The following is a 13,171-nucleotide window of genomic DNA, read 5'->3' as shown; positions in this document are numbered from 1 at the left end:
AACTCTGCCAAATATATAGAACCCTCTTTTGACAGAAGAGTTTTCTGACTCTTAGCCAATTTCTATCTGTAGTTGCCCAGAGCCAGAGGTAATATAATAGGAGGAATGAATTGCAAAAAGTCCTCAAAGGAGTAGCACTGCTACTTCCGTGTCAGTAGAGAGCTCAAGTTATTTGTTTCCATTTATATATGGCTTCTTTTTTGCTAATAGCTTATAAGATGCTCATAGTTGGTTCCAAATGACCTAGTACTTGATGTTGTGTACCATTCTTCAATTATTGGCTTTCCTAGATATTTGGTAATTTAAAAAGAAGATATATCGAGATATACTTCACATACCATATAATACACCCATTTAAGGTGTACAATTCAGTAGAATTTAGTATATTCACAGGTATATACAATTATCACCAGAGTCAATTTTAGAACATTTTTTTATCACTTTGTACTCTTTATATATCACCCCCTATCTTCCTATCCAGCCCAGCCCTAAGCAACCACTAATCTGCTTTCTGTCTGTATAAGTTTGCTTATTCTGGACATTTCATATAAGTGAGATCATATTATATATGATCTTTTTTGACAGGCTTTTTTCACTTAGCATAATATTTTCAAGGTTTATGTATTTTATGGCATGTATCAGTACTTCATTCCTTTTTATGGACACATAATATTCCATTGTATGGATATACCGTATTTTGTTCATTCATCAGCTGATGACATTGGATGGTTGCCATCTTTTTTGTCTATTATGAATAATGCTGTTGTAAATATTGTGTACAAGTTTTTGTGTAGACGTATGTTCTCATTTCTCTTGGGCATATATGCCTAAATCGGAATTGCCAATTATGCGACAATTTTAATCATTTAAGGAACTGCTACGCTGTTTTCCAAAGCAACTGTGTCATTTTACATTTTCACCAGTAATTTGTGAGGTTTACAGTTCCTCCACGTCCTCACCAACAGTTGTTTTCTCCTCTTTTTAAAAATTGTAGCCAGACCAAGCACAGTGGCTCACACCTGTAACCCCAGCACTTTGGGAGGCTGAGGCAGGAGGATCACTTGAGGCCAGGAGTTTGAGACCAGCCTGGGTAACATAGCAAGACCCTGTTTACAAAAGATAAACTAGCTGGGCATGGTGGTGCACCTTATAGTCTTAGCTACTCAGGAGGCTAAGGCAGGAAGATTGCTTGAGACCAGGAGTTTGAGGTCATAGTGAGCTCTAATGACGCCTCTGCATTTTCTAGCCCAGGCAACAAAATGAGACCCTGTCTCAACAATTAATTAATTAATTAAAATTTTAGCCAACCAAACTGGGTATGAAATGGTACCATGTTGTGATTTTGGTATGCATTTTCCTGGTGACTAATAATGTAGAATATCTTTTCATTTTTTCATGTGCTTATTGACCGTTTGTATATGTTTTTGGAGAAATGTATATTCAGAGATTTTGCCCATTTTTTTAATTGGGTTATTTGTCCTTTTGTTATGCTATGAAAGTTCTTTATATATTCTTCACACTAGATCCTTATCAAACTTATGATTTGTAAATATTTTCTCCCATTCTGTCAGTTATCTTCTAACTTTCTTGAAAGTAACATTTGATGCATAAAACTTTTAATTTTGATGAAGTCCAATTTATCTATTTTTTTCTTTTGTTGATTATACTTTTGGTGGTATATCTAAGACTCTGTTGTGAAATCCAAGTTCATGAAGGTTTACACCTATGTTCTAAAAATTTCAGTTTTAGCTCTTACATTTAGGTCTTTAATTCATTATGAGTAGATTTTTATACATGGTGAGAATTATGGGTCCAGACTTACTCTTTTGTATGTGGATATCCATTGTCCCATCTCCATTTTTTGAAAAAACTATTCTTTCCCCATTGAAAGGTCTTGGTACACTTGTTGAAAATCTGTTAACCAAAGACACATGGTTTTATTTCTCAACTCTTAGTTCCATTTTATTGATTTGTATGTCTGTCCTTATGCCAGTACAGGTCAAGTATCCCTTATGCTTGGGACCAGAAGTGTTTCAGATTTCACATTTTTTCAAATTTTGGAATATTTGCATTATATTTACTGGTTGAGCAGTAATCCAGAAATCTGAAGTGCTCCATGAGCATTTCCTTTGAGCATCATGTCAGCACTCAAAGTTTCAGATATTGGAACATTTCAGGTTTCAAATTTTTGGATTTTGTACGCTCAACCTGTGCTACACTGTTTCTTTCGGTAAATTTTGCAATTGGAAAATGTGCATTTCCTTTGTTCTTCGTTTTCAACATTGTTTTGGCTATTCTGGGTCCTTTGTAATTCTGCATTAATTTTAGAAGCAGCTTGTCAATTTCTAAATAGAAGTCAGCTGGGATTCTGATAGGCATTGTGTTGAATCTGTATGTTAATAATTGGGGGAGTATTGCCATCTTAATAATATTAAGTCTTCTGATCCATGAACATGTAATGTTTTTCCATTTATTTATATTCTATTTCTTTCAATAATACCTTGTATTTTCAGAGTATAAGTTTTATACTTACTTTGTTAAATTTAGTCCTAATACTTAATTCTTTTTGATAATATAAATGGAATTGTTCTCTTAATTTCATTTTCAGATTGTTCATTGCAAGTATATAGAAATATAATTGATTGTTGCTTATTGATCTTATATCTCCCAACCTTGCTGAACTCATTTATTAATTCTAATCTTTTTTTTTTTTGAGACAGAGTCTCGCTGTGTTGCCCTGGCTAGAGTGCCGTGGCATCAGCCTAGCTCACAGCAACCTCAAACTCCTGGGCTCAAGCGATCCTTCTACCTCAGCCTCCCGAGTAGCTGGGACTACAGGCGTGCACCACCATGCCCGGCTAATTTTTTCTATATATTTTTAGTTGTCCAATTAATTTCTTTCTATTTTTAGTAGAGACGGGGTCTCGCTCTTGCCCAGGCTGGTTTCGAACTCCTGAGCTCAAACAATCCACCCGCCTCGGCCTCCCAGAGAGCTGGGATTACAGGCGTGAGCCACCGCGCCCGGCCAATTCTAATCATTTTTAAGTCGACGTCTTAGAATTTTCTGTATATAAGGTCATGTCATCTGCAGATACAGTTTTACTTCTTCCTTTCCAACCTGGATGTCTTTTACTTATTTTTCTTTCCTAATCGCCCTGACTAAAACCTTTATTACAATATTGAATAGAAATGGTGAGAAGGCAGGGTGCAGTGGCTCACGCCTATAATCCTGACACTTTGGGAGGCAGAGGTGGAAAGATCTCTTGAGGTCAGGAGTTTGAGACCAACCTGAACAAGAGCGCCACCCCATCTCTATGTAAAACAGAAAAATTAGCTGGGCACAGTGGCACGTGCTTGTAGTCCCAGCTACTTGGGAGGCTGAGGCAAGAGGTTGGCTTCAGCCCAGGAGTATAAGGCTACAGTGAGCTGTGATCACACCACTGCATTCTAGCTCAGGGACAGAAGTGAGACCCTGTCTCAAAAAAAAAGTTTGGAATTTGACTTAAAATCTGGAAAAATGAGGAGAAGTCTTAGAGGGCTGGAGTTAAAAATTTGGATGTCGTCAACCTATTGATGGAATTTTAAATTATGAGATCAGATGAGAGGGAATGTAGATAGAGAAAATGCCTGCTCCTCTCCCCATAATGACTCAATTCTTCAGTTCTCTGCTTAAGTAGAAGGAGAAGGAGAAGATCTTCTTTGACTTGAACCAAAATATACCCCTCTGCTAAATGTTCCCATCTCTGACCTTGTACATCTTTGAGTTTTTTAGAGCACACTGGGTCTGCCACGTGGTAGGCACCCAATAAAACATTAATGATTAACTGACAGAATGCTGTAGAAATGATCCGTTTCTGCATGTGATTTAGCAGTCTCCCATCCTGAGTACAAACCATACAGCACTTACTCTGGTTCTTTAAGCATCCTATTTTTCTTCTAGGAACATGTGAAAGGCAAAGTAAGCAGCAGCCACCCTAAACCATATAGAACTGGAGAGAATGAGTATTTATAATCTCTCTCATATTCTATCTCCCTGCTTTTCTTGAGAAGCATTGGGGCCTCCTCTATCCCCAACATTTTCTCAAATTTGCCTTCTGCTTATTCATACTCCCCAAATCCTGAAATTCCTTACAAAAAGAGTGGTATAGCTGCCTCAGAGCCAAGGACATGAACATTCTCTCAAGGTCTGAGCTTTTATGCACCTGCCTCTGACAACTGAAGTGCCTTAAAAAGTACCTTAAAGAGGGCCGGGCGCGGTGGCTCACGCTTGTAATCCTAGCACTCTGGGAGGCTGAGGCGGGCGGATTGTTTGAGCTCAGGAGTTCAAAACCAGCCTGAGCAAGAGTGAGACCCCGTCTCTACTAAAAATAGAAAGAAATTAATCAGACAACTAAAAATATATAGAAAAAAATTAGCCAGGCATGTTGGCGCATGCCTGTAGTCCCAGCTACTTGGGAGGCTGAGGCAGTAGGATCACTTGAGCCCAGGAGCGTGAGGTTGCTGTGAGCTAGGCTGACACCACGGCACTCTAGCCCTGGCAAAAGAGTGAGACTCTGTCTCAAAAAAAAAAAAAAAAGAGTGATTCATTAACATCACTAAGGAACAGAGTTAGAAATGCGGATTCTCAGGCCCTGCAATCCCTTCTTTTTTTTTTTTTTTTTTCCGTGGGGGGGTCTCAGTATGTTGCTCAGGCTGGTCTCAAACTCCTGGGTTCATGCAATCCTCCCACCTTGGCCTCCCAAAATGCTGGGATTATAGGCATTAGCCACTGCTCTTGGCAAGTGAACATTAATTGATTCCCTACCATGTGCAGTCACATTTGATCTCAACTTGTTTAAGTTGCTACTGACAACATATATGTAGCTAATCGATACTCATCATAGGATAATAAGAAATGTTAATCTTTCTAATTGCATTCACTGGAAATGAGTTTTGTATTTCTTCTTTATTCCAGATCCCTTTAAGATGCACCATGATGATGGCCTGGCAGATTTGTTCTTTCTCTCCAGCGGAACAGCCAATGCTTCAACATTTATAGGACAAAATGATCCACTGAAAGATAGTTATGGTATGGCTCCTCCAGCTGAATTTATTCTGTAGGGAAGGAGAAAAAATTTTTTTTTCTACCGATCTTGGGTTTATTGGCTGGGGCCCCTATAACAAAAGACAAATTAACAAGAGAAAAAACAAACTGAGTTTAACATGTGTATTTCATATATACATGGGAGGTACTTAGGGAATGAGTAATTCTGTAAGAGGTGGCTTTAGAACTCCAGCTTATATACAAAATCTTCAACTTTGAATGATAAAAGATTTTTGAGAAGTGACAAGAAAAAGGAAAAGGATTTTGAGTCTCTAGGGGCTACAAATTATAGAAGGCACATAAATGGTAGATACAGGCTAATTAGTAAAGTTCGTTATATAGATTCTTGTGGTGCCTTCTTGAGGCTTCAGCTCAAAATAATACTTACACCAAAGTGGCATATTTTGGGATGGCATATTCTGGTCTTCTACAATTCCTTAACTCCAAACGATCACAAAGGAGGAAATTCACAGTTGGGCTGTTCAGGGACTGCTGACTGTCCTCTCATAGGACCTTGAGTCCTATAACCTAGGGTCAAATTCTGTGTCTGCATTTTATTAGCTCATGATCTTGAGCAAGTTACTTCCTCCCTAAACTTGGGATTTTTATCTATAAAACTGAACCAGCACTAATTCCTAACTTAAGGGTGTGGTGGGTATAACAGTTTAGTGTCTGGTACATAGTAAACATTAAACAGATCTTAGTTATCAAAAAATACTAGTATCCCCATTCTTGGTTTTGTGTAACTTTTAATGTAAATGTGGCCAGGGACTTATTAACACATCATTCAAACAATGCTTATAATTTTATATTTGTAAAGATCCTGGCTAATGATTTGTTTTCTTTTTTGAGACAGAGTCTTGCTCTGTTGCCTGGGCTGGAGTGCATGACACAATCATAGCTCACTGTAGCCTCCAACTCCTGGGCTCAAGTGATCCTCCTGCCTCAGACTCCCAAGTAGCTGGGACTATAGGCATGCACCACCATGCCTGGCTCATTTTTTTTTTTTTTTTTAAATTTCTGTAGAGATGGGGTCTCACTATTACCCAGGCTGGTCTCAAACTCCTGAGCTCAAGCCATCCTCCTGCCTCGGCATCCCAAAGTGCTAGGATTATAAGTGTGAGCCACTGTGCTAGGCCTAATGATATGTTTTATTTATGTTTTTCTATGGACTGAAGATCTCTTGGAAAAAGGATGTTAAATGAGTTGACTATTGATGTTATCCATCTAATCTGATACTTTTATATTGGCTTTGACTTCCGTTCTTTCAGCTCACTAATGAGTCATCTACTTGCATAGACTTTTTTCCTTTTAGCATCTTTCTTCTCTTCCTCCATATTTCCTCTGCTTTTCCCCAGTGTAATCACCTATTACTTTTTATGTAGACCATCCAAGTAGTCTCCAAATCAGCCTTCCTGCTCCCCCCTTTTTTTTTTTTTCCCTTGGTAGGGGGAGGGTGGTATCATTATGTTGCCCAGGCTGGTTTTGAACTCCTGGCCTCAAGCAGTCCTCCACCTGCCTCAGCCTCCCAAAGCACTGGGATTGTAGGCATCAGCCTTTGCACCCAGACCCTGCTCCCTTTTCTAATCCATTGTGACTATACCTGCTAAATTGACCCTTTTGAACCCCTGTCTATATTTTTCTTCTCATTTCCATAGTTAAGACTTCAAGGCCAGGGCAGTAGCTTACGCCTGTAATCCTAGCATTCTGGGAGGCCGAAGTGGGAGGATCGCTTGAGCTCAGGAGTTTGAGACCAGCTTGAGCAAGAGCAAGACCCCATCTCTACTAAAAATAGAAAAAAAAACAATTAGCTGGGCAACTAAAAATAGAAAAAATTAACCTGGTGTGGTAACAAGTACCTGTAATCCCAGCTACTTGGGAGGCTGAGGCAGGAGAATTGCTTGAGCCCAGGAGTTTGAGGTTGCTATGAGCAAGGTTGATGCCACTGCACTCTTTCCAGGGCAACAGAGTAAGACTCTGTCTCTAAAAAAAAAAAAAAAAAGACTTTAAAAGACACTGTATTTTTTTTTCCCCCTTCCAGTCTAAATTTCTCTGACTGGGTTTCAAGATTCTTTTTTCATATTTTTATTTTTTTTTTTGTTCTAATCCTATTTTCACTCTGCAATATGCAAAATCTATTTGAATCAAACTGATCTCATAGTTCCAGAAACATTCTTGTCCTGTTGGCATTTTATGCTTTCCTTTGTTCATTGTTATCTTTGAAATTGACTACCATCACCTCTATTTCTGCTCTTGCTTCTCCTCTGAAGCCTTCTGTGATTATTCTGGTTGTCATGGTTGTTTTTGAAATCCTATAGCACTTAGTCCATACTATACAGTATGTGTTATTTGATATATGTCTACCTTACCTTTCTAGCTAAATTGTAATAATCTCAATGGCAGAGACCCTGTGATATTAAATCCCCTGCTGTGTCTGGCATAGGACAGCATAATAATCCTCTTACATTTGTCTAGTTTTTAATATACAAGGTATTTTTATAAAATTGTCTTCTAATGTTGGGAAAGGAGGTATTAATCTCATTTTACAGATGAAAAAATTAAGGCTTACATGGCTGGTCTGAAGGTAGTGAGTTATCTCACTTGATTGTTCACAGAAATTTAAATTTAAAAGAAAAAAAAATTAAGGCTTACAATTATCCCTTTTTTCTTTTTTTCCAAATACACATGTTGGAAGAAATACAATTCCTTACTATACACTATAGTACAGTGATTGTGGTGTTGGAACTAGAGCTCAATCTTTGGTATTTTGAATCTTTACAATACCCTGTAGAAGGTAGCCAATAAATGTTGATTAATGGTGCTACCAGGATATATTGATACTATACCTCCTGTTAACAATTAGCCAAAACCTAAAGAATGTCAGCAGTGTTTCCTTTAAAACTTTTGTGCTTTGTTTTTTATTGATGCTAGGTCTGTGTCTTCATGGCAATATACACAGCTGATCTTAAGTGTCAAATGCATTTTTTTTTCAATATTGACCAAGTTTCAAAGATGTGTTTGTTTGTTTCAATTTTAGGTATGTCTCCCTGCGACACATTTGCTCCTGCAACTGCTGTACCTCAGGGGTGGTCTGTGGAAGCCCCAAACTCTCCACACTCAGAATCCTTTGTTTCCCCAGAGGCCATTACAGAACCTCTGCAGCCAACTGCAGGTAAATTATTAGAAACCTCCTTTATCAGTTAATGATTGGACTATTGATGATCAATATAAATCATCAGATGTATTTTTTTAGTAGTTTACAGCAAATATAGGTAAACATTTTAGAACTATCATGAATTTTTTTAAGCTTATATTAGTGATATCACAGCTGGGGGAATTAAATTGCAATTGAGATACAACACTTGGGGTTAATGGGCAAAGAAAATTCTTTTTAAATTCAGTACAGATTTAGAACTCTGGGGTTTTCTTGATAGGAAGGATGACTGACCTGCTCTCCCACAGGTTCTCTGTCTAATAATAATTCTGTACCCGTGTTATTTTTTTAAGCCTATGTGTTATCTCCTTTGCCTTTTCTACTACTTAATCCTCCTGGTATCTTATATCTTATTTTAAGTGTTGAGACTATCAAAAGTAGGCAGAATACATTAGCTTGACAGCTTCTTAGTTATGTTTAGGGTCCTGTGGTCACAAAAGGCAAATACACACCTGTTTGTCATCTGTGGCAAATGTATCTTGCTCTTGCTCTGTAAACCTGTCTTGCTTTTCCTCCATAAACTTCATTTCACGCTTGCAAAAAAAAAAAAAGCCAAATACTCCTATGCCTTAAGAAGGTAAGTTGTGAATGCAGAGGTATGAGTAGACAATGACGGGTCCTAAATTTCCAACTTTTTACCCTTAGAGCTAACCGAGGAGGTAGAAATGGCATTAGAAGAAGAGAGACCACCAACAAAAGCATTGGAAATGATGGGAAAGAAGACTACTGACATGGCACCATCTAGAGAAACAGAGGTGGCCCTGGCCAAGGACATGGCACCAGCCACAGAAACAGAGGTGGCATTGGCTAAAGATACAGGACCACCCACCAAATCAGATGTGACAGTGGCCAAGGACATGCTGCCCTCCACCCAATCAGATACAGCCATAGTCAAGGACATGGTACTATCCATAGAAACAGAGGTGGCCCCAGTTAAGGATGTCATATGGCCCACAGAAACAGATGTGTCTTCGACCAAGGATGTGATACTGCCCACAGAAACAGAGGTAGCCTCAGCCAAGGATGTGACACTGTTCAAAGAAACAGAGAGGGCACCACCTATACAAATGGGTTTGGCCCCACCTGAGGACATGGCACCACCCAAAGAAAAGGAGTTAGTCCCAGCCAAGGTTGTGGTATCACTCTCAGAAATAGAGGTGGCACTGGCTAAAGACATTGTATCATCCACAGAAATACCCTCAGCCGAGGAGGTGGCCTTGTCCTCAAAAACAGAGTTGGCCCCAGCCAGGGACATGGCACTACCCCCAGAAACCAAAGTGGTCTTGACCAAGGATATAGCACTGCCCCTAGAAGCAGAGGTGGCCCTGGGCAAGGATGTGGCTCTGTCCCCAGAAAAAGAGGTAGCCTCATTCAAGGACATGGCCCAACCCCCAGAAATAGAAATAGCTCTGGACAAGGATGTGATAGCACCCCCAAAAACAGAGGTGGCCCAGGTCAAGGATGTGACTCTACCACCAGAAACAGAAGTAGCCCCCATCAAGGACATGTGTCTGCCTCCGGAAACACGGGTGTCCCTTACTAAGGACCTGGCTCCACCCCAGGAAACAGAGATAGCCCTGGCTAAGGATGTGGCTCTGCCCCCTGGAACAGAGGTGACCCTGCCCAACAGTGTGACTCCAGCCAAGGATGTTGCATCACTCTCAGAAACAGAGGTGGCACAAGTTCCAATTAAGGCCACGGAAATTGCACAGACACAAGGAGGAATAACTGAGGATTCTCATTTAGAATCTCTCCAGGATGAGGGGCAGTCAGCTGCACCTGCCTTCATGATTTCACCAGGTATGGGCTTATGCTTACTATCAGTATTTCTGTCTACCAAGGTGTAGTCTCCAAAAAACTAAGGACAGACATCATGCCAGGTAAAATAAAGACACTGTACCTTGCAAGTTTATTCATACTCCTACTGTCCTAGACAATACTTTCTCACCTTTCCCCTTCTCTAACCTTCAGCACTTTGTCCATCCTCATTCCCTGTTGATCTTCTTGTTTTTCTTCCAGATAATTTAAGAAATAAAATAAAACATCCACAAACTTCTATTATGTTATTTACCCAACTATTTGTATCAGTATCCATGGGATCTGCCTTCTCTACTGTTTTTATAAGTAAACTGTTCCTGCTCCTGATTAAAGCCAACCTCACTTCTCATTTTACACTAGATTCCATCTCTTCTTTCATGCTCAAGTATATTGCCCCAGACGTTCTCCGCTTTTTTGCCTGTCATCAATTTAATTCTCTTTCCATCAGATCATTCCTACCAACTTAGAAACGTTTGTTATTTTTCTCATCTTAAGAAGAAAACACAACCCTCCCAACAACTCCAACTTCCAACTACCACTCCACTTTTCTGCTTCCCCTCATGGGATAATTTCTCAGAAATGATTCCCATATCCAGTTTCTGGCAGGTAAAAAAATAACTGAAATAGTGCTAATCTATGTGTGGTTTTTACTATTACCTTTAGAACCAGTCACAGCCATGGGCCCAAAGCACAACTTGCCAACAGAGGAGGAGTTTGTGTTAGAAAAACTAGAGCAACAGAAACCATTCAACAGTCAACCTTCTGAACTTTCTTCAGAGACCTCAGGTAAGTTAGGAAAACTCTTTGAAGCAAGATTGTTTCTAGTTCCCTGGTTGTATGGTAGTAATCAGCAGTATAGTTTATGAAGTCAGTTTTCTTTCTTAGAGTTCATCATGTTTAAACAGAAAGTCTGTTAATGTATTTAAAAATTACCACCATATCAACTCAGGACTCTTAAATTTTGGTCTAGTAGCAGTTCACTATTTTATGCTATATGGTCAAATCTGAGTTTACTCAGCTATAAGATGAATAAATTGGTCAAATGTTCTGTAAAGTCTTGCTAGTTGCAGTGTATTCCATGGCCCAACAGCATAGCATCTGCATTGCCTGAGAGCCTGTCACAAATGCAGAATCTTGGGCTATACCTCAGACCTTCTGAATCATAATCTGCATTTTAACAAGATCCCCAGATAATCTTTATATGCATTAAACTTTGAGAGGTATTGTTCTAAGGTACTTTCCAACTTAAAGTTGAATTATTCAATGAATTTTAAGATTATATGTTTTTGATGATAAGCTAAATAATATACATTTCATTATCAACTTGGTAATTTTCTGTGACTATGATTGAAATGTAAACTCCTTGAGGGCAGGGGTCATGACTTGTTTCACTTAGAATCCCTAGTGTTTTACACACTGTCTGGTACAAGATAGGAGCTAAATAAATGTTTGGACTTTTTTTAAATGCTGTTTTGCTGACTCAGCATATCAGTAAAGATTTATTAGGTGTTTGTTGTGTACAAAATATCCCACGTTAAGGCACATAGATATTTAAGGTAATGGTCCTTGCCCTTGAATTATTCTATTATAACCTGGATGGAGAGAGGAGTTCCCAGGCATGAACTCTGAAACCAAAGATTTACATGATAATTGAATAAAATAGTATAAGGGACGGCACCAAATGGCTACTGATTAATTGCCAAATTAAATGTTATAAATACTTTTGGCTGTTGCAGCCTAGCAATTTTTTGAAAGAAACAGTAATTAACCTGAGATATTAAATAAAGGGTAGAATTTCAGCTGGGTATGGTGGCTCATACCTGTAATCCTAGCACTTTGGGAGGCCAAGGTGAGAGAATCCCCTGAGGCCAGGAGTTTGAGACACTGTCTCTACAAAAAATAGAATAATTAGCTAGGCATGGTGATGCCTAGCAGTCCCAACTACTCGGGAGGCTGAAGCAGGAGGATTGCTTGAGCCCAGGAGTTCGAGGTTGCAGTGAGCTATGATACCACTGCACTCTAATCCAGGTGACAGAGTGAGACCCTGTCTCAAAAAACAAACCAGAAAAAGGGTAGGATTTTGAGGACATGGTAGGGTAAGGACAAGAACAAAAGGTACTATTTAAGTATTTTAATATTCTTTGAAATCAATTCATTGGGTCAACGTGACAGGAGCTGGCATAGACCTCTCTTATTGAGACTCTTTCCGGGATCTTGGATCCATATTATATTGACTTAGAGGCAGGAGGTTAATCAGATAACCTGCTGAACCTTTTCCAAAGGTACTCATCCTTATTGTCAGAATTTTTTAACCTACTTAACATTATCTATATTTCTCTGTCTTTTGGAAGGTACATTTAGGAGCAGAACATTGAAATTTAATACATTTGTCTTTCAAAGTAAGATGCTTTGATTCTAGAATGATGAGAATTTTTCTCTGGCCAAAATACTAGTTTAATATATATTTTTTTCTTTTTCTTTTGAAGTAGCAGAAATCTGGCCTTCTGGTCTAGTTCTCAAAATTGCTCTGGTTAGTTTGATAAGTATTAGTATAATATTGATGACAGACTCCTAATGTTATAAATTCTGTCTAAAATTATATATATTTAATTCAAGCAGTTAATGTCACCAGAAAGAGACAAGCACTAATAATGACAAATATAAATCATATGAGATTTATACACAGTAAATGTTAGGTGTTTATTATAGAGGTTAGAAGATTTGAAATACTTCAGTTTTTTTAATTCAGTCCTGCTACTTCTGAAATGAAATATTTCAAATATTTTACAAATGATAAAATATATCATTAGAATTAACTTACCTGTCTCTTTACTTTTTTAATGTGGATATCAAGACTAGACTATTAAAGGAAATTTAATTATGTATGTGGCTTGTATTTGTTACTTGTATTTCATTTCTATTGACTAGATGTTTTAAAAGGAAGAAAGGACTACATGCTTATGAGGATGTGCACTATTACACTGCCTATGGTGTAGGCATTTTACTATGCTACTGAAATATTTATCAATGAGAGAATGGCTCTGAGCATTATGATA

General features: G+C 38.5%; 1 protein-coding gene across 6 annotated transcripts in view; it reads left to right on the top strand.

Annotated features, from left to right (window-relative positions):
* MAP4 (microtubule-associated protein 4) overlaps window positions 1-13,171 on the top strand; it is a 251,453-nt gene that overhangs the window by 185,048 nt on the left and 53,234 nt on the right. For all 6 annotated transcript variants that reach the window (XM_012662867.1, XM_012662792.1, XM_012662942.1 and 3 more), the window contains 4 exons: window positions 4,955-5,068; window positions 8,121-8,255; window positions 8,943-10,097; window positions 10,779-10,901. In XM_012662867.1, the coding sequence (XP_012518321.1) occupies window positions 4,955-5,068; window positions 8,121-8,255; window positions 8,943-10,097; window positions 10,779-10,901 (1,527 nt within the window). The remainder of the gene's footprint in view (window positions 1-4,954; window positions 5,069-8,120; window positions 8,256-8,942; window positions 10,098-10,778; window positions 10,902-13,171) is intronic.

Source organism: Propithecus coquereli, unplaced genomic scaffold, assembly GCF_000956105.1.
Source record: "Propithecus coquereli isolate 6110/MARCELLA unplaced genomic scaffold, Pcoq_1.0 Scaffold1, whole genome shotgun sequence".
Taxonomy (NCBI): domain Eukaryota; kingdom Metazoa; phylum Chordata; class Mammalia; order Primates; family Indriidae; genus Propithecus; species Propithecus coquereli.
Note: the sequence above shows the minus strand (reverse complement) of the source record. Positions and strands in the feature narration are given on the sequence as shown.